At 41.4% G+C, this 20,664-nt stretch overlaps 1 protein-coding gene across 1 annotated transcript in view; it reads left to right on the top strand.

Moving 5' to 3' along the window:
• Nucleotides 1-11,157: 11,157 nt before the first annotated feature.
• UBE2D2 (ubiquitin conjugating enzyme E2 D2) overlaps nucleotides 11,158-20,664 on the top strand; it is a 55,226-nt gene continuing 45,719 nt past the window's right edge. The window contains exon 1 of the mRNA XM_037061669.1: nucleotides 11,158-11,651. Within this exon, the coding sequence (XP_036917564.1) occupies nucleotides 11,628-11,651 (24 nt within the window). The 5' untranslated portion in view covers nucleotides 11,158-11,627. The remainder of the gene's footprint in view (nucleotides 11,652-20,664) is intronic.

Raw genomic sequence — 20,664 nt, forward strand, 5'->3', positions numbered from 1 at the left:
TGTCCAAGGACAGTGAGGCGGCTGAGGTGGCAGAGCGGTGTAGACAGCAACGCCCTTATTTCTGAGGAGTTGGTGGTTCTCACAGTATATAGCTTACAAGGGCCCAGCCTCTTCACTGCTGGGAAAGATATAAGGACCTAGAATTTAAAATCCAATGGCTTCAGCAGCAAACAAAATGTATAACACATTTGTATTTTCAATAGTGTATAGAGACTAGACAAATAAATGATACATGTGGTATAAGCTTAGAATAACATCTGTATTTGGTGGCTATATGAGAGGGATTATGAGGGACTTTTGCTTCCTAAACCATACATTTCTGAAATGTTGAAAGTTTTATACTGAATATGTACTGTTTTCTCTTTTTAAGAGAACACAGTATTTTAACTTTTTTGTTAAAGATCATATTTCTTTTCAGAGAGAGGGGGCAGGAGGAAGAAAGAGAGTGACATAAACATCAAGTGGTTGCCTGTTGCATGCCCCCAACTGGGGACCTGGCCAGCAACCTAGGCATGGCCCTGACCAGGAATCGAACCAGTGACCTTTCAGTCTGCGGGCCAGTGCTCAATTCACCGGGCCACACCAGCCTGAGCTATTATTTTCATACCAATAAAAAATAAAATTTTAAAGTTTTAAAATCCAATTACATGTAATAGCAAAAAATCAGACAGAGTCTAACTACTCATCAATTGGGAAAGGATAGAGGATACTGTAATTCACACTACAGAATACTATGGCATCATGAAAATAATGAGATCCACATGTACTACTGTGAAAGAACTATCACAATATTACTGAAGTTAAAAAAAAAGGAGCAACTGTACAAATGAAACTACTATAATATTGTATGTCAACTGTAATTTAAAAATAAAAATACTAGAAAACAAACAAACAAACAACTGCAAACCCTGGCTGGATGTCTCAGTTGTTTAGAATGTCATTCCAATACACCAGGGTCATAGGTTCAATCCCCAGTCAGGGCAAATACAAGACTTAACCAATGAATGCATCAATGAGTGGTACAACAAATCAACATTTCTCTCTCTCTCTTTACCACTTTCTCTCTCTCTTTCAAATCAGTAATAATTTTTTTTAAATATTTTATTTATTTATTTTTTGGGGGGGAAGGGAAGGAGAGGAGAGAAATATGAATGTATGGTTGCTTCTTTTAGCAACCCAGCTGGGAACTGGCCTGCAACCCAGGCATGTGCCCTGACGTGGAATCGAACCGTGATCGTGTGGTTTTAAAAAATTTATAAAGGAACTATAGTGAAATGTGCTTGATATAATTCTTTTTTTGTGGGTTAAGAAAGTCTCACTTTACCTTCCTCCCTCAAATGAAAATTTTAAAAATATTTTTATTCTGATTATAAAAGAAATGTGTTTGTTGTAAAGGAGTCAAACAATACAGAAACCTATAGTGCTAAAAGTTCAAGCTCCCTCCCTTAATTCTAACTTTCCAGGAATAACCACCAGAGCAAATGATGTGTGTCCCTCCAAACTTTTTAATGTAAATATTGCAAATATAAATATCCATAGGATACATATGGTATGACATAGTGGTTAGGAATCCAGGATGGTTTTCACAATCAATGTTTAACTTGGACATCAGTTTTCTCAAATATAAAATGAGTATAAGTTAATAACTGCAATTTTTTTTACTTGTATGGACAATTACTACATAGAATTTCTATAAATAAACTGTTTTGAATTATACTTTTTTAAAAAACATTTTATTTATTTATTTTCACAGAGAGGGGAAGGGAAGGAGAAAGAGTGGGAGAGAAACATCAATGTGTGGCTGTCTCTCATGTGTCCCCTACTGGGGACCTGGCCTGCAACCCAGGCATGTGCCCTGACTGGGAATCGAACCAGCGACCCTTTGCTTCGCAGGCCTGCGCTCAATCCACGGAGCTACACCAGCCAGAGCTAAATTTTACTTTTTAAAAAATATTTATAGATTCACAGGAAACAGCAAGAATTGTACAGAAAGTTCTGGTATGCTTTCATATATCATATTCATATTTTTATAACATCTACCCACAACGATATATAAATCATTTTCATTATCCCAGAAAATTTCCTTGATCCCTTTCTGGGCAAATGATATCCCCAACAACAGCAACCAGTTCAAACACCAAAAATTAGTTTTGTCTATTTCTTGGCTTCATATAAATGAAATCATATACTTCATATTCTTTTGTCTTTCTTCTTTTGCTTAATATAACTGTTTTGAGACTCATCCATGTTGTTGAGTGTATCAATAGTTCATCCTTCTTTTTGTTGTAGAATTCCACTGTATGAACATACCATAATTTGTTATTCTATTCTTCTGTGGATGAACATTTGGATTGTCTTCACTTTGGGGCTATATATGGATAAGGCTGTAATAAACATGTGTGTACAAGCCATTTTATGGACATGTTTTCAATTTTCTTTTTTAAAAATATATTTTATTTATCTTTAGAGAGGAAGGGAAGGTGAGGAGAGAAGTATCAATGTATGGTTGCCTCTTGTGGTCAATTTTCTTAAGTATAGAAGAGTAGAATTGCTGGGTTACATGGTAGGTATATGTTTAATTTTATTAGAAATTACCAAATGGTTTTCCAAACTGCTATTCCATTTTATGCTCTCACCTGGAATGTATGAGAGTTCCAGTTTCTGAATTTCCTTGCTATCAGTTAGTGTTGTTAATGTCTTTTATTTTAGCCATTCCAGTAAATGTATAGTTTTAATTTGCATTTCCCTGATGACTAACAAATTTCAAAGTATTTGGAAACAACCTTTGGTCAAAGAATAGATCACAGGGAGAATATGACTATTTTAAACTGAATGAAAATAAAAACAAAACATAAAATTGTGGGATGTAGCAAAAGCAATATGCTTTTAATGCTTTACTAGAAGTGCTTATATTAGAAAAAAAAGGTAAAATTGGTGATCTAAGATCCTACTTTAAGAAGCTAAATAAAAAGAACAAATGATATCCAAAATAATAAAGAGAAAATAATAAAAATGAGAGCAGAAACCAATAAAATAGAAAATAGAGAAAATACAAGGTAAAATTTGGTTCCTTGGAGGATTAATAAAATTGATAAGTCTCTAGCAACATTTATCAAGGAAAAAATAGAGAAAACACAAATAACCAATATCAAAGATACAAAAAGAGACATCATTATATGCTACAGATGGTAAGAGAAAAAATAAGAAGATATGAGTAAGTTTATTCTAAGAAATCAACAACTTAAATGAAATGCAGAAATTCCTTTAAAAACACAAAGTATCAGAATGGGCACAGGAAGCGAAAAGAAAAATCTAAATCCTTCATATTTATTTAAAAAATTAAACTTATTATCTAACACTTTTCACAAAGGAAACTATAGCCCTGACCTGTGTGGCTCAGTTGGTTGTGCATCTTCCCTCAAAGCAAAAGGTTGCTGGTTGGGTCTTAGGTCAGGGCATGTGCCTGAGTTGAAGGTTTGGTCCCAGTAGGGGCCTCTTCGAGAGGCAACTGATTGCTGTTTCTCTCTCACATCCATGTCTCCCTCTCTTTCTCCCTCCCACTCCCTCTCTCTGAAAAGAAAAAAAAAAGTTAAAAAAATAAATTGAGGGACTTCTGGCCAAGATGGAGGTGTAGGTGGAAACACTGTGCCTCCTCACACAACCAAGTTTAAAGACAACAAAGATTTAGTAACAAAACCCAACCAAAACAGACAGAAAATTAAACTGTATGGAAGTCCAATAATGACGAACCATTCAGCTAGACTGGTAAGAGGGGCAGAGTCAGTGGCTGGTGGAGCAGGGTCAGGCAGGAAAAAGCCACCTGTCCGACCCAGGAGCAAAGGCAGCAGTTGGCAGATCCGAGGTGTGGGGTGGCAATAGGCAGACCCAGTGAGGGCACAAGGTGGCTGGCTGACTGTGGTCACACATTCGCGCACAGATAAACCAGATGATAAAATGGACAGTGAGACAGACCACGCAACCCAGGGCCCTAGAGCCAGAAAATAAAGCCTAAAAGCACCAATTGCAAAAACTTTTTGGGGTCGAGGTGCTGGGAGAGGCTCTCAGGCTCACAGAGAGTTTGTTGGAGAGAGACCCACAGGGTCCTGGAGGGTGCACAAGCAGACACATCCGGGACCCAGCACCAGAAGGGCCTAGTTTGCTTGCAGAAAGCAACAGAAGGGACCGAAATCCGAGAGGGCACAGAACAAGTGCTATTACTCCCTCTCTGACCCCGGCCCCACATACACCGTCACAACCCAGCCACTGGGCCACCCCACCCTGGTGAACACCTAAGGCTCTGCCCCTCATGTGTAACAGGTGTGAACAGACCAAAACATTATAGTTCAAGAAGAAGAATAGCTCAGAGCCCCAGAGCCAATACTTCTAAGCAACCAAGAGACAGTCAACCTATCAGATGCATAGTTCAAAACACTGGTAATCAGAATGCTCACAGAACTGGTTGATTTTAGTCACAAATTAGATGAACAAATGAAGGCTACACTAAGTGAAATGAAGGGAAATGCACAGGGAACCAACAGTGATGGGAAGGAAACTGGGACTCAAATCAATGGAGTGGACTGAGGAAGAAAAAAATGACCAACAGAAAAGAGTGAAGAAACAAGAATTCAAAAAATGAGGAGAGGCTTAGGAACCTTCAGGGCATCTTTAAATGTTCCAACATTCGAATTATAGGGGTACCAGAAGGGGAAGAGAAACAGCAAAAAGTTGAACAAATAATAAAGAAGAATTTCCCCAAGCTGGCAAAGGAAATAGACTTCCAGGAAGTCCAGGAAGCTCAGAGAGTTTCAAAGAAGGTGGACCCAAGGAGGAACACACCAAGGCACATCATCATTACATTACCCAAGATGAAAATGAAGGAGAGAAGAGACTTCCGCCAAGATGGAGGCATAGGTGGAAACACTGTGCCTTCTCCCACAACCAAGTTTGAATACAACAAAAGTTTTGGAGAACTAAGACACACCCAAAGACCAGAAAACGGAATTATACGGAAGTCCGACAGTTCAACAAGGACGGTAAGAGAGGCGGAGCCAGCAGCGGAGCTGGGTCGGGCAGGACAGACCTAGGAGCGCAGGCAGCCCAGAACTAGTCAGGGTGCGGGGCAGACTGTCCAAGGTCCCACATTCGCGCACAGTGAGACAGACCACGCAGGCCCCAGGGGGCGAACCCAGTGGTGGAGGGCTGACAGCGGTGGCACACTCGAGTGCAGTGGAACGAAACGCGTGGGCCTGGTGATGGTGGTGGCTGCGGTGCCGGTGGGGGTCTCGGCAGCAGGAGGCAGAGGGAAGCCATTGTCCCTCTTTGACCCCGCCCCCACATACAACGTCACAACCCAGCGACTTAGTTGCCCTGCTCTGGTGAAAATCTAGGGCTCCGATCCTGCTACTTAACAGGCACGAACAGCCCAAAAGATGGCGCAAGAAGAACTCAGAGTCCCAGAGTCAATACTTCTAAGCAACCAACAGATTGCCAGCCTCTCAGAAGCCCAATTTAAGACACTATTTATCAGGATGCTCACAGAATTGGTGGAGTACAGTCACAAATTAGAGGAACATATGAAGGCTAAACTAATTGAAATGAAGGGAGATGTCCAGGAAACCAATAGTGATGGAAAGGAAACTGGGACTCAAATCAATGGAATGGACCAGAAGGAAGAACGAAACATCCGACCAGAAAGAGGTGAAGAAATGAGAATTCAAAACAATGAGGAGAGGCTTAGGAACCTCCAGGACATCTTTAAACGTTCCAACATCCGGATTATAGGGGTACCAGAAGGGGGAAAGAAACAGCCACAAGTGGAAAACGTATTTGAACAAATAATAAAGGAGAACTTCCCCAGTCTGGCAAAGGAAATAGACTTCCAGGAAGTCCAGGAAGCTCAGAGAGTCCCAAAGAAGTTGGACCCAAGAAGGAACACACCAAGGCACATCATAATTACATTACCCAAGATTAAAATGAAGGAGAGAATCCTAGAAGCAGCAAGGGATAAGGGGACAGTCACCTACAGAGGAGTTCCCATCAGACTGTCAGTGGATTTCTCAAAAGAGATCTCATAGGCAAGAAGGGACTGGAAAGAAATATTCCAAGTCAGGAAATTCAAAGACCTACATCCAAGATTGCTCTATCCAGAAAAGCTTTCATTTAGAATGGAAGGGCAGATAAAGTGCTTCTCAGATAAGGTCAAGTTCAAGAAGTTCATCATCCCCAAGCCCTTATTATATGAAATGTCAAAGGAACTTATGTAAGAAAAAGAAGATAAAAATATGAACAGTGAAAGGACAGCAAACTCACAGTTATTAACAACCACACCTAAAACAAAAGCAAACTAAGAGGACAGCTAGATCAGGAGCGGAATCATAGAAATGGAGATCACATGGAGGGTTAGCAACAGGGGAGTGGGAGGAGGAGAAGCGGGGAGAAGGTACAGAGAATAAGTATCATAGACGGTAGGCAGAAAATAGACAGGGGAGAGGGCAAGAGTAGTATGGGAAATATAGAATCTAAAGAACTTATGACACATGGACATATACTAAAGGGGGGATGGTGAGGAATAGGTGTGCAGGGTGGAGGAGAATGAAGCGGGGGAAATGGGACAACTGTAATGGTATAAGCAATAAAATATATTAAAAATAAATAAATTGAGCACATTTGGTGTCATGCAAAATTTAAAGAAAAGAAAACTATGGGGCCAGATGTCTTCACTGGTGCACTCTACCACATATTTAAGGAAGAAAAAATAATCATATACAGTCTTTCAAAACGCAGAGGAGAAAATACTTTCCAATTTATTATTACTTTAAAAAATCCTCACTTGATTGCATATTTATTGATTTTAGAGAGGAAGGGAGACAAAGAGAAACCTCGATGGGTGAGAGAAACATTAATTGGTTACCTCCCCTACACCCTCTAGTTGGGGGTCAAACCTGCAACCTAGATATGTGCCTTGATTGGGAATCGAACTCACCTTTTGATGTACCAACCAACTGAGTCACCCAGCTAGGACCTTCCCCATTTATTGTGAGGCCAGAATAACCTTGACATAAAAATTTGATAAAGATATTAAAGAAAATTAAAAACTGATATTCTTCATGAACATAGATGCAAAAATCTGATCACTCTTTGATGAAGCAATTTCATTTCTACAGTTTACCCTAAAGAAACATCCTTGAAATTGTACAAAGATTAACCACAGGATATCCACTATAGTATTATATGTTTATTTATTTATTATTTAAAAATATATTTTATTGATTATGCCATTACAGTTGTCCCATTTCTCCCCTTCATTTCCCTCCATCCTGCACACCTATTCCTCACCATCCCCCCTTTAGTATATGTCCATGTGTCATAAGTTCTTTAGATTCTATATTTCCCATACTACTCTTGCCCTCTCCCCTGTCTATTTTCTGCCTACCGTCTATGATACTTATTCTCTGTACCTTCTCCCCGCTTCTCCTCCTCCCACTCCCCTGTTGCTAACCCTCCATGTGATCTCCATTTCTATGATTCCGCTCCTGATCTAGCTGTCCTCTTAGTTTGCTTTTGTTTTAGGTGTGGTTGTTAATAACTGTGAGTTTGCTGTCCTTTCACTGTTCATATTTTTATCTTCTTTTTCTTACATAAGTTCCTTTGACATTTCATATAATAAGGGCTTGGGGATGATGAACTTCTTGAACTTGACCTTATCTGAGAAGCACTTTATCTGCCCTTCCATTCTAAATGAAAGCTTTTCTGGATAGAGCAATCTTGGATGTAGGTCTTTGAATTTCATGGCTTGGAATACTTCTTTCCAGCTCCTTCTTGCCTGTAAGGTCTCTTTTGAGAAATCCGCTGGCAGTCTGATGGGAACTCCTTTGTAAATGACTGTCCCCTTATCTCTTGCTGCTTCTAGGATTCTCTCCTTCATTTTAATCTTGGGTAATGTAATTCTGATGTGCCTTGGCATGTTCCTCCTTGGGTCCACCTTCTTTGAAACTCTCTGAGCTTCCTGGACTTCCTGGAAGTCTATTTCCTTTGCCAGATTGGAGAAGTTCTCCTTTGTTATTTGTTCAAATAAGTTTTCCACTTTTTGCTGTTTCTCCTCCCCTTCTGGTATCCCTATAATTCAGAAGTAGTAACATTTAAAGATATCCTGGAGGTTCCTAAGCCCCTCCTCATTTTTTGAATTGTTGTTTCTTCATTCTTTTCTGTTTGATCATTTCTTTCTTCCTTCTGCTTCACTCCATTGATTTGAGTCCCAGTTTCCTTTCCATCACTATTGGTTCCCTGTACATTTCCCTTCATTTCACTTAGTATAGCCTTCATTTGTTCATCTAATTTGTGACTAAAATCAACCAGTTCTGTGAGCATTCTGATTACCAGTGTTTTGAACTATGCATCTGATAGGTTGACTGTCTCTTGGTTGCTTAGAAGTATTGGCTCTGGGGCTCTGAGCTATTCTTCTTCTTGAGCTATAATGTTTTGGTCTGTTAACACCTGTTACAGATGAAGGGCGGAGCCTTAGGTGTTCACCAGGGTGGGGGACTCAGTGGCTGGGTTGTGACACTGTATGTGAAGTCGAGGTCAGAGAGGGAGCAATGGCACTTGTTCTGCTCTCTCTCAGATTTCGGTTCCCTCTGCTGCTTCCCACAAGCAAATGGACCCTTCTGGTGCTAGTGCCTAGGTGGGTGGACTTGTGTACATTCTAGGACCCCATGGGTCTCTCCAGTGACCTCTCCTGTGAAGCTGGGAGCCTCTCCCAGCTCCTCAACCCCCGAAAGTTTTTTCAATCAATGCTTTTAGGCTTTATTTCCCGTTGCTGGGGTTCTGGGTTGAGCTATGTGTCTTACTGTCCGTTTTTTTGCATGGTTTATGTGCACATGAATGTGTGTTCACAGTCAGCCAACCACTTTGCACACCTTACTTAGTTTGCTCATTTCCTCCCCACGCCCGGTCTGTTAGCCACCGCCTTTTTCTGCGGGGACCCCTCTCTGCCAGCTGCCAATTGCGCCCCTCTTACCGGTCTGGATGAATGGTTTGTTGTCGTCGGACTTCAGTACAGTTCAATTTTCTGTCTGTTTTGGTTGTGTTTTTGTTTCTAAATCTTTGTTGTCCTTAAATTTGGTTGTGCGAGGAGGTACAGTATTTCCACCTACGCCTCCATCTTGGCCGGAAGTCTTTAGTATTATATTTAATAGTAAAATTTGGAAACAACTTAAAATGTCTCCAAAGTGTGACCAGTTAAGTAAATATGGTATATTTATGTGATAGAATATGTAGCTATTAAAATATGATAGAAACTTACATTGAAACAGAAAAACTCACTCTACATTGTTTATTTTAAAAGTAGACTCTAAGGCCCTGACTGCATTGCTCAGTTGGTGAGAGTCCTCCCAATATTGCAAGGTTGGGGGTTCGGGAACATACAAGAATCAACCAATAAATTAATAAGTGCAACAACAAATTGATGTTTCTCTCTCTCACATATCAAGTACAAAAAAGATCTCAGCATCAAGCCACCATAGTTTCAGAAGGAAAAAAAGAAGTAGATTCCAAAGATTACCAGCGATTACCAGATTACCCCTCTGCCAGAGATGGATATGTTACCTTGACTATAGTAAATCACTTCACTGTGTTTATGTATATCAAGTCATCATGTTGTACACCTTAAATATATACAACTTTTATTTTTAAATAAAGGTAGATTACCAAATAGTATTATGGTATGATGCTTTTCAAAGAAAAAGAAAAAAGGAAAAAAGATTGGAAGGACATAAACTAAATGTCAAAAATTGTCACTGGGTGATGAGAGTATGGTTCACTTTTATTTCCTTCCTTTTGCTTATCTGTATTTCTCACACAAATATATGATGCTTTTCCAACACAAATTGTTGCAGAAAAAAACCTAAAGTATTACCAATGGACATTTTTCCTGTTCTGCCTTCACATTTATTAAGAAGAAAAGATCGGTGGGATGCTAATTTTTTACCTCTAACCTTGAACACACCCGCAGTGGAGGACTGGATACAGTTTTTCCCTTCTCTGACTCACTGAGTGCACAGTGGCCCTGCCTATTGGCCTAACCTTCTCTACTCAGATAAGGCAGTATAAATTTTCTAACTGCCCTGTGTGACTTTTGGCACGATCTTTGCTTTAGGGCTCCAATTTCTCCTCTTAAAATTCTTACGTTAGAATCAATGATCTTCAAGTTCTCTACCAGACAAAGGAAAAAACACAGAAAACCTCGGGGTGCACTTGAAAATGTGGGCATCAACTCCCAGGAAAATATTCCTTACTAATCCCCCGTGTAAGTGTCTCCAGCCAGATAGTAAGCACCTTCCAGCCCAGGTCTGGCCTTATTTCTTTCACTGATCTTGGTGCAGGGATGGACAGAGTAGTTGTTAGGTAAATTAGCTCTTTGCTTTCACTTCCTAAAAGACAATCCCAGAATAGGTGTTCTAGGCTTGCTCCTGATGATGAGCTGAAACACAAGCACACACTGTGCAAGTCCTTCCCTACAATCCCCCCGCCCCCAGGTAATTGGTAGAATGCTTGTTTGTAACAATTCATGTAGCAGGGTGAGGTCCGCACACTTCTATGGCTGAGAGACACTCAAGCTGTCATCCAGCTGAGGCCTTAACTGGAAAAGCGATCGCAGGACTGCCCGCATTATACGAGAGAACACACTTCCTGTAGGTGCCCAGGCTGTTACCACGCAGCTACGGGAAAGGGATCTGGCGAGTCCCAGCTTTGCCAATGTGGACCTTTGTGACCTTGGACAAGTCCTTTCCTCCTCCAAGAACGTTGCAGTGGGCCTAAGTGCCTCCTACCGGGTCGGTCTACGCTATGGGGATGGTAAAATGACCTGGAATACATTCCCCTTCGAACGTTCTTGACCTCCAAAGACACTCGCGTGGGGAAGCACAAGCAAACGACTCGAGGGTCGTGACGCTAGAGTACCCTCCACCCACACCACGGCTCTCGCGAGAAGTCCTCTATGAGCTTCGCGGCGTTATCTTCTAGACATCCGGAGCGGCGACAGGGCGTTTAAGAGTTCGCAGGAACGACTGTATCCCTCCGCCACCGACGGTGCCCAGCCCTCCTTCCTCTGGTCCGCCAATCCCCGCGCCTCCCGACCTGCCCCTCGGCCTGGGCCCACCCCACGCTCCGGCGGCCCCACCCCGGCGGCGTCGCCCGCCTGTCCGCCCGCGCGTCCCTCGGTCCACCTGCAGCAGGCAGTCCGTCCCTCCAGCTATCCGACCGTAAGGCGGCGGCCCAGCCTCAGGCCTGGGCTCTTGCTGTCCGGCGGAGGGATTCGTGACGGCTGAGGAGGCGGTGCTGAGTTAAAGAGGAAGAGGCCACTACCGTGGCGGCGGCGGCGGCGGCGGCGCCTGCTCGGACTGCAGCGCATAAAGGGGCCGCCGCCGGGTGATGCGGTGACCGCTGCGGCAGGCGCAGGAGCCCAGTGGGCCTCGGCCCTCTATAGGTGCCGCTGAACGCGCCTTTCCGAGCTCTCCATCTTCTCCGGTGAACCCGCGGTCACCGAGGCGGCTTCGCGCCCCCTCGCCCCTTCCCCGTCCCTCCCCTGTCCCCGTCCCCGCCCTGGGGGCTGCAGCCACCCACCTCCCACGATGGCTCTAAAGAGAATCCACAAGGTAAGCGGCAGGAGGTCGGCTGCGCGTTTGGGCCGCTGGGCGGGCCAGCTGAGTAGGCTGCGGCCTGCACTTTCCGCCGTCGTCTCCGTCGGGCTTGCAGCCTCTTCGGACCCAGCTGCGTGCCATGTCCTCGCCGGGCGGCCCTCAGACACTACACTCCCAGTGATGGCGCCCGTGGAGGCCCGGGCGCGCAGCCCGCACCTAGGCCCGAGGTGCGCTGCTCCGCTCAGCGTTCCTCCTCGGCCTCCTTCCTGGTCCCTGCGTGATGTGAAGGCCCAGGGCCTCTCTCCGACCTGGGACTGGTGCGCTAGTGGGCCATTGTCCCGGCCTGCCGGGATTGGGGGCTGGGACTGGGACATTGGGCGGCCACTTCGACAGAGGTCGAGAGGGCTCGCCCCATCACTGCATCTTCTCCACCCCCATCCCCCTTTCCCTGCTCTTTCCACAGAACCGCCTGACCTACCCTTATCTCAGACAGATGGAGGACGCCTTTTTGTCTGATCCACAAGTATTTCTTGAGTTCTCTTGCCTCTTGGCGGCCGCACACTTTGGCTCACTCTATTTGTCCAGAAACTGTTAGAGTAGGAAGTTCAGAAGGAAAAAAAAAACACATGAGTCTTTTGGGGGAGGAGGGAAGTAGAGGTAGAAGCAGTTTATTCCTTGAGGTTGCCATATGTAGTCAGAAACTAACATTTCATTTTTTAAGAAGTGAATCTAACATAAAAGCTATTAAATCGGCGAGGGTAGAGGTAGAATCCTGAACATTGTAAACCACTGGAGAAATCGCAGTTTCCTTTAGCTTAAATTAGGCGACATGTTCAGGGATACCCACTTAATTAGAAGGGATTTTTGTTAGATTTTTTTCATTAGAAAGGACTTCTTTGCCTTTTAAGACAGTTATTTTAGTTATTTATACGGAGGTTTTCCTAATACTGCTTCTAGAATACAGGCTTCTCTTAAAATTTAGGGTTCCCCTCCCCCAGTGTTGTAACTTTCTAGAGCCTTTTACTATAATTTTTTTAGAAGTGGGGAAGTGCCACAGGTGATTTTTGTTTGGTGTTTCACTGACTGTATTAAACCTAGTCACTTGGAAGTAAATGGTGGGATTATCTGTCTGCCCTGAAAGATGGGATGAAGATGCAAGGGGAAGAGAAACCTTTTCACCTTGCCTTAAACTAAGTGAAAATGCAGATTGTTGGACAGTTTAAACACTTAAGATCAGCAGTTGGTTCTCATTTCATTCTTGTTGAAAGACCTTTAATGTGAAATTAATCCCAATGGTTACTGTAAATTAGGGTTAGATCTTTACCAAATTCTTTTAACTCCTTTGACTTTAGATCAAAAAGGGCAGACTTTAGAAACAGTAAATCTTGTACTGAAGTGAAGCAAGTTATTCGTTAAAAGAAGCTTGAACTTTAAGCAGAGATCTCAAAAGAACCATTCAGGAAGCAGCAGCACACTGCAGAATGGTAATCCAAGTAAAAATATGTATGTATTTTGAAGGCTTTTAGGAGTTACTAGGCTCTTATAGAGACTAACTGGGAAGTTGAGAGATTGTGCTGTAGAAAATTGTGCTCTTATTTTAAAACCTGAAGAGGAGTATGCATAATGTGATAATTCAGGCAAGAAATGTAGCCTTTAATCTCTACATTGATTGATACACGTGTTATTTATTACTTTTTTAAAGCATTGTTTTTTAAATATTTTATTTATTTGTCTTTAGAGGGGAAGGGAAGGAGGGAGGAAGAGAAACATCAATGTATGGTTGCTTCTCCTGCATCCCCTGCTGGGAACTGGCCCCTGTGGGGAACTGGCCTGCAACCCAGGCATGTGCCCTGACTGGGAATTGAACCGTGATCGCCTGGTTGACAGGCCTGCGCTCAATCCACTGAGCTACACCAGCCAGGGCAATACACGTGTTATTTTTTTCAGAGGGGAATAATATTCAAAACACGCATTTTAATTTTTAGATATACTTGCCCCCAGTAATATGGTTTCTTTTGAGTTACCTACCTCCCATGAGGAGTGGGTAATGCAATCTGGGTTTTTCTCTGAAATATGCCCTTATAAACATTTTAATAAGGAAAATCAAGTTTAGACAAAGATAAGTTGAACTTTTGAAACTCAGTATTAGCCTTCTCCCCACCTCCCTGGTTTATTACCTAGAACCCTCCTTCAGTCTGGGTCAACTTCTGACACTGCCAGGGATTAGAAAAATAACATTTATTTTTGGTACACTTGTCAGTAAGATTGTGAAAACAAAATGGAGATTTTTTTCTCCCCAAACTTTGTATATGACACCAGTTTTAAGTTGCAGTCTTAACCTAGGTATGGATGAGGTCAGTCCTTTCTCATCCTCAGTCCTGTTAATGTACTCACAATGGAATCCCCAAAAGACTTAGGTGGCTTATATAATTGACCTTGGTCTTGAGCCTTCCCAATTACCATTCTCTGAAAAAAAATAGTTCTACTTAAATACACTCTCAACTATCATGAACTGTTGCACTTGGGTTTTAATAAGATTTTGCGTCCTGGCTGGTGTAGCTCAGTGGATTCAGCACGGGCCTGCGAACCACACGATCACTTTTCGATTCCCAGTCAGGGCACGTGTCTGGGTTGCAGGCCAGTTCCCAGCAGGGGACTCACGAGAGGCAACCATACATTGATATTTCCTCTCCTTCTCTCCTTCCCTTCCCCTCTAAAGATAAATAAATTTTAAAAAATCTTTAAAAAAAGATTTTGCTAAGAAAAAGTACATTTGACATGTGATGTCTTGAGGAATTCAGTATCTTTTTCTTCGATAGAGGGAAATAGTGTTCTGTGAATTTGATAGTGCCGTGTATTTTTTTTTTAAATCTTTTGATGGACTTCACTTTTTTAAAATACAGATTTTATTTCTTTATTTTAGAGAGATTGGGAAGGGAGGGAGAAAGAGAGGGAGTGAAAATCAATGTGTGGTTGCCTCTAGCACACCCCATACTGGGAATATGGCCTGCAACCCAGGCATGTGCCCTGACAGAATCAAACCAGCGATGCTTTGATTTGCAGGCCTGCGCTCAATCCACCGAGGTATACCAGCCAAGACCTGGACTTCATTTTTATATATACTTTAAAGTCTCCTGACCTATGCTTTAACAGTGTACCAAATAGGGTCATTAAGAATATCCATTGTAGTGCTGTGCAGGGATTGGGACCCTCTGGGGTTGTTTGTATGTATGCCACATGGCCCCACCCTGCTATATTTTGAGGTTTTCTGCTGACTTTATAGGTCTTGAGCTTTGATTTTGATGCTTTGAGTGTTTGCCTCTAGCAGCACCACCCCCAGTCTTTTTCCAGTTGGCTGCATCTCATCTGTTGTGGGCTGGGAAACCAGATCATGGAGCTTATTAAAATTATGTCTAAAATAAGATCCAGTAGGCTCTTGAGTGAAGAGGGAGAGCTTCATGTGTTCTGTGAACTGTATGGTCTCTTTGGTTGATCAGAGACCTTTTAAACTTGCTTCCTGTTTTTCTTCTTTACTTTTGTTAGATGCAGGAGGCTTTTTGGTGCTCTTACAGTATCATAATATTGAAATATAAAGGAAATTCCTTTATTCTTGGGAACACTAAAAGGCTGGATATCTTGATTCTTTGAGGAGTTGAAGACAGACCAGTTAGGATACTAGAAACTCTTTTCTTAACAGTAATAGTGCCTTGTACATTTTAATGGTATCCTGCTAGTTATAGTTAACATTTGTTTATACACAGCTTTAATGGTAGGATCATCACTTGATTTTAGTCTATTTCTATGATAAGATTTGTTTAAGAAAGTCCAGTTACAGTTGACATACAATATTTTTGTTAGTAAGGTGTACAACATAGTGACTAGACGTTTATATACCTTACAGAGTTATCACCCTGATAAGTCTAATATGTATCTGACACCAAACATAGTTATTACAATATTATTGTCTATATTCTCTGTGCTATACTTAACATCTTTGAGACTATTTTTATAACTGGCAATTTGTATTTCTTAATCCCTTTAACCTTTTTTCACCCATTTGCCCCCAATGCCCTCCCCAGCGACCATCGATTTGTTCTCAACTATGATAAAGATTTTTATGGCTAGCTTCTTTTAAGGCCTATTAAGAGACAATAACTAAATAAATAAATAAATTTGTTTCTCAGTAAAATAGAGATTTCAAACTCTGATGGCTATAAAGGCCAGGCATGCAACCAAAGTGAGCTAAGAGAATGGGGTGGCGGGGGCAGGGCAGAAGAGCTAGAAATTGCTTGTGCTATCAGAAGAGGGCAGCTGCTACCTAGTTTTCTCCAAATGTTGCTATTGCCATAATCTGTGGGCCTCGGGTTGCCAGATCTATCTTTTTCTTTCTTTCCTTCTTTCTTCTTTTTTTCCTTCCTTCCTTCCTTCCTTCTCTCCTTCTCTCTCTCTCTCTCACTCACTCTCTCCCTCCCTCCCTCCCTGGGAAGCCACAAATCCAGATTTTTGGCAGCCAATTCAAATTTTAAAACAACCACCGTACTTTTTTGGTAGGCACCAGTTTAATATGTGAATTAGAAATAGCAAAAGATTGAGGTTCATTGAGTAATCAGGAGTGTAAGGATTAAATCATTTAAACCATATTGACTATCTTTTTAAAAGTTTCAAAGTATTGCTTTATGTAGATGGGCAAGATTAGGTAGTTTACGTAAACTTCTTATTCTGTACTGAGATTCTATATGGTTGTGTGTATGGTTATAGGGAAAGCAAATTTAGTAGATGCATTGATCCCATTGTAGAAATTTACATCTTAACTTATGAAGTGCTTGTATTATGAATTATCTTTCTATAGGCTACATACTTTTAAAATATCTAAGACTGGGAAATGACTGAAGAATGATTCTTAAAGATATGGGAAAGGAGCCGAAACATTGTAACAAATTTACTAAATTAAAAAAAAGATTGTTTGAAAATACTATACTAAAAGTGTGATGCCATATATTATATGGCAAAATACTATCCATAAAAAAAAGTGTGATGCCAAAATACTATACATAAAGTGTGATGCCAAAAATACAATCATATTTTTTACCAAACCTTACCAAATCAGAGGTAAAGATTGAGTGAATTTCAGTCAAAGTGATGAAACACATTTAGAAATAGTCCTGTGAAGTACTGAGAACTTTAATATAATGAATGGTTGGCTGAAGATGCCTGAATTAGTTCTGTCTTAGAAAGCAAATACATGGTCTGGTCTTACTCAAAAGGGTAAGTAAGCTTGTTGAAATCTTCAGGAAGAGTGTTTTTGTTTGTTTGTTTTGCTTTGTTTCTTAAAGAAAAGGATGCTTTACTTTATAAAAGATTCATGGAATTGAGAACTTTTTTTACCTCTTCAAGTTCGCTATTTAAATGTAATTTAAACAGCCATCATTGAACATTAGCTCTCAGTAAACCCAAGTTTTGTTCAAAGTGTCCTTGTGAGTATTACTATACTGTTGATGGACAGAGGAAGTGTTGACAAAGCCCAATTTTTTATATTTTAGTCCAGAGAGAGAATGCTGCTGAAATATCCTAGGCAGTTTCCAGGACAGGAATACCTGACTCACGCTGGATACTGCCAGGAACCTCTGCAGCCTCATCCCAGAAATGCAGAAGCACACCTGCTTTTTCTGTAGAAATACAGCTTTGCTGGTTAGGTTCCTAGGCTAACCTTCAAAATCATAATAAACAATGACATAGAAAAATAAAGTATCAGGTTTTTTGTCTGTGGAGTCAATTGAAATTCCAAATACAAGAATCATAAAAATTTCAGCACTGCAACACATCTCAAAGCTATTTTCTGAAAAGGTCGTGTGACTAACTAGGATTAGATTTAAAAAACAGGATTTCTTTTTTTTTTAATTTTATTTATTTATCTTTAGAGGGGAAAAGAAGGAGAGAGAGAAATATCAATGTATGGTTGCCTCTGGTGTGTTGCAGGCCAGAGCTCAATCCACTGAGCCTCGCCATCCAGGGCTCTTTTTTAATTGCCAAGTAGTATTCCATTCTGTAAATGTACCACAGTTGTTTTATCCACCCATCTAGTGATGAGCAATCTTGGTGGTTGTAAATGTCACTGCAATCAACGTAGGGGTATTTATATTCTTTCAAAATAGTGTTTTGGGTTTCTTTGGATAGGTTCCCAAAAGTGGAATCACAGGGTCATAAGGCAGTTCCTTTTTTAAAAAAATATATTTTATTGATTATGCCATTACAGTTGTCCCATTTCTCCCCTTAATTCCCCTCCACCCCTCCACCATTTCCCCCTTTAGTTTATGTCCATGTTTCATAAGTTCTTTAGATTCTATATTTCCCATACTATTCTTGCCCTCTCACCTGTCTATTTTCTACCTACCATCTGATACTTATTCTCTATACCTTCTCCCCACTTCTCCTCCTCCCACTCCCCTGTTGCTAACCCTCCATGTGATCTCCATTTCTACAATTCCGCTCCTGATCTAGCTGTCCTCTTAGTTTGCTTTTGTTTTAGGTGTGGTTGTTAATAACTGTGAGTTTGCTGTCCTTTCACTGTTCATGTTTTTTATCTTCTTTTTCTTAGGTAAGTCTCTTTAACATTTCATATAGTAAGGGATTGGTGATGATGAGCTCCTTGAATTTGACCTTATCTGAGAAGCACTTTATCTGCCCTTCCATTCTAAATGAAAGCTTTTCTGGATAGAGCAATCTTGGATGTAGGTCTTTGGATTTTGTGACTTGGAATACTTCTTTCCAGCCCCTTCTTCCCGTAAGGTTTCTTTTAAGAAATCCACTGACAGTCTGATGGGAACTCCTTTGTAGGTGACTGTCCCCTTATCTCTTGCTGCTTCTAGGATACTCTCCTTCATTTTAATCTTGGGTAATGTAATTCTGATGTGCCTTGGTGTGTTCCTCCTTGGGTCCACCTTCTTTGGGACTCTCTGAGCTTTCTGGACTTCCTGGAAGTCTATTTCCTTTGCCAGATTGGGGAAGTTCTCCTTTATTATTTGTTCAAATAAGTTTTCCACTTTTTGCTGTTCCTCTTCCCCTTCTGGTACCCCTATAATTTGGATGTTGGAACGTTTAAAGATGTCCTGAAGGTTCTTAAGCCTCTCCTCATTTTTTTGAATTCTTGTTTCTTCATTCTTTTCTGTTTGGTCATTTTTTTCTTCTTTCTGGTCCACTCCTTTCATTTGAGTCCCAGTTTCCTTTCCATCACTATTGGTTCCCTGTGCATTTCTCTTCACTTCACTTAGTTTAACCTTTATTTGTTCATCTAATTTGTGACTAAAATCAACCAGTTCTTTGAGCATCCCGATTACCAGTGTTTTGAACTGTGCATCTGATAGGTTGGCTATCTCTTGGTTGCTTAGAATTACTGGTTCTGGGGCTTTGAGCTGTTCTTGAGCTATAATGTTTTGGTCTGTTCTCGCCTGTTACACATGAGGGGCGGAGCCTTAGGTGTTCACCCGGGTAGGGCAGTCCAGTGGCTGGGTTGTGAAGCTCTATGTGGGGGCGGGGTCAGAGAGAGGCAGTGGCACTTGCTCTGCACTCTGTCTCGGATTTTGGCCCCCTCTGCTGCTTCCTGCAAGCAAACCTTGCCCCCCTGGTGCCAGCTCCTGGGTGTTTGGGCCTGTGCATGCTCCAGGACCCTGTGGGTCTCTCCAACAAACTCCCTGTGAGCCTGGGAGTCTCTCCTGGCACCTCGACCCCGAAAGTCTTTCCAGTTGGTGCTTTCAGGCTCAGGCTCTAATTCCTGTTGTTGGGGCCCCAGCCTGAGTGGTGTGTCTCACTGCTTGCTCCTTTGCATGGTTTATCTGCTTGTGAATGTGTGATCGCAGTCAGCCAGCTGCCTTGCTCCCTCACTGGGTCTGCCCGTTGCCACCCCACGCCTGGAATCTGCCAACTGCCGCCGGAGCTTGCCTGGGTAGGTCAGGTGGCTTTTTCTTGCTCAGTCCCGCTCTGCCAGCCACTAACTCCGCCCCTCTTACCGGTCTTGCTGAATGGTTTGTTGTTGTCGGACTTCCATATGGTTCAATTTTCTGTATTTTGGTTGCATTTTTGTTACTAAATCTTTGTTGTCTTTAAACTTGATTGTGTGAGGAGGCACAGTGTTTCTACCTACTCCTCCATCTTGGCCGGAAGTCCCAGCCTAGAGTGGGAATTGAACTGGTGACCTTTTGATTTGCAGGCTGGCACTCAGTCCACCGAACGACACCAGCCAGGGCAGAACACTTTTCAAGTGACTAATATTGTTGATGGATACAAACGAGTTTATGAAATAATGCACACTTGGATTAAAATTGACAGCACAGATGGTATATAGTTAATTAAAATATATAATCAAAATATCACAAGCACAGAATTAAAGTAAAACATTCAGATGGTACATCATTCATTGTTATTTTGTTATAAAGTAACAAACACTTTAAGAATAGTATTTTTCTTTCATAATAAAAGGGTCCTCAAGTGTTGCATTAAATATGTGATTGTATATTTTCATTACATATGAAAATTTGTTTCACACAGTTGCATTGTAGCAAAGAAATACAAACCACATTTTCAATATTCATGCATATAGGCTAGTACCAACATTATCGTCTCATGGACAGGTCACCTAATTTTAAAAAAAGTCTGTGCTCATGTTTGTTTTAAAATAATCTGATTTGGGGGCTTAAGAATAAAAGGACTTTTATTTTTATTTAAAACTTTTGTAGTCTAGCTATAAGTCCATGAGGAATAGGTTAGTGTAGTAGAAATATTTAATATATAATAATAATCTTTGATTAAATACCTTCTTAGATGTATGAAGTAACAAGAAATGGGAGAGATCAGTGGAGTCAAACAGACAGTGTTGCCTGTGGTTAAATGCTATTTGTGAATGAGACACAGTGGTTATCATTTGCTTTGCGTGTGCAAATTTCTGGAAGTAAATTATTACTTTGAATCTCCAGAAATATGTAGTATTTCTTAAAAACACATTAAAAGTGGACAAAATTTAGGACAAAAATACTGC

The sequence above is a fragment of the Sturnira hondurensis genome, unplaced genomic scaffold, assembly GCF_014824575.4.
Source record: "Sturnira hondurensis isolate 20B ecotype Veracruz unplaced genomic scaffold, ASM1482457v3 Scaffold0001120, whole genome shotgun sequence".
Classification (NCBI taxonomy): domain Eukaryota; kingdom Metazoa; phylum Chordata; class Mammalia; order Chiroptera; family Phyllostomidae; genus Sturnira; species Sturnira hondurensis.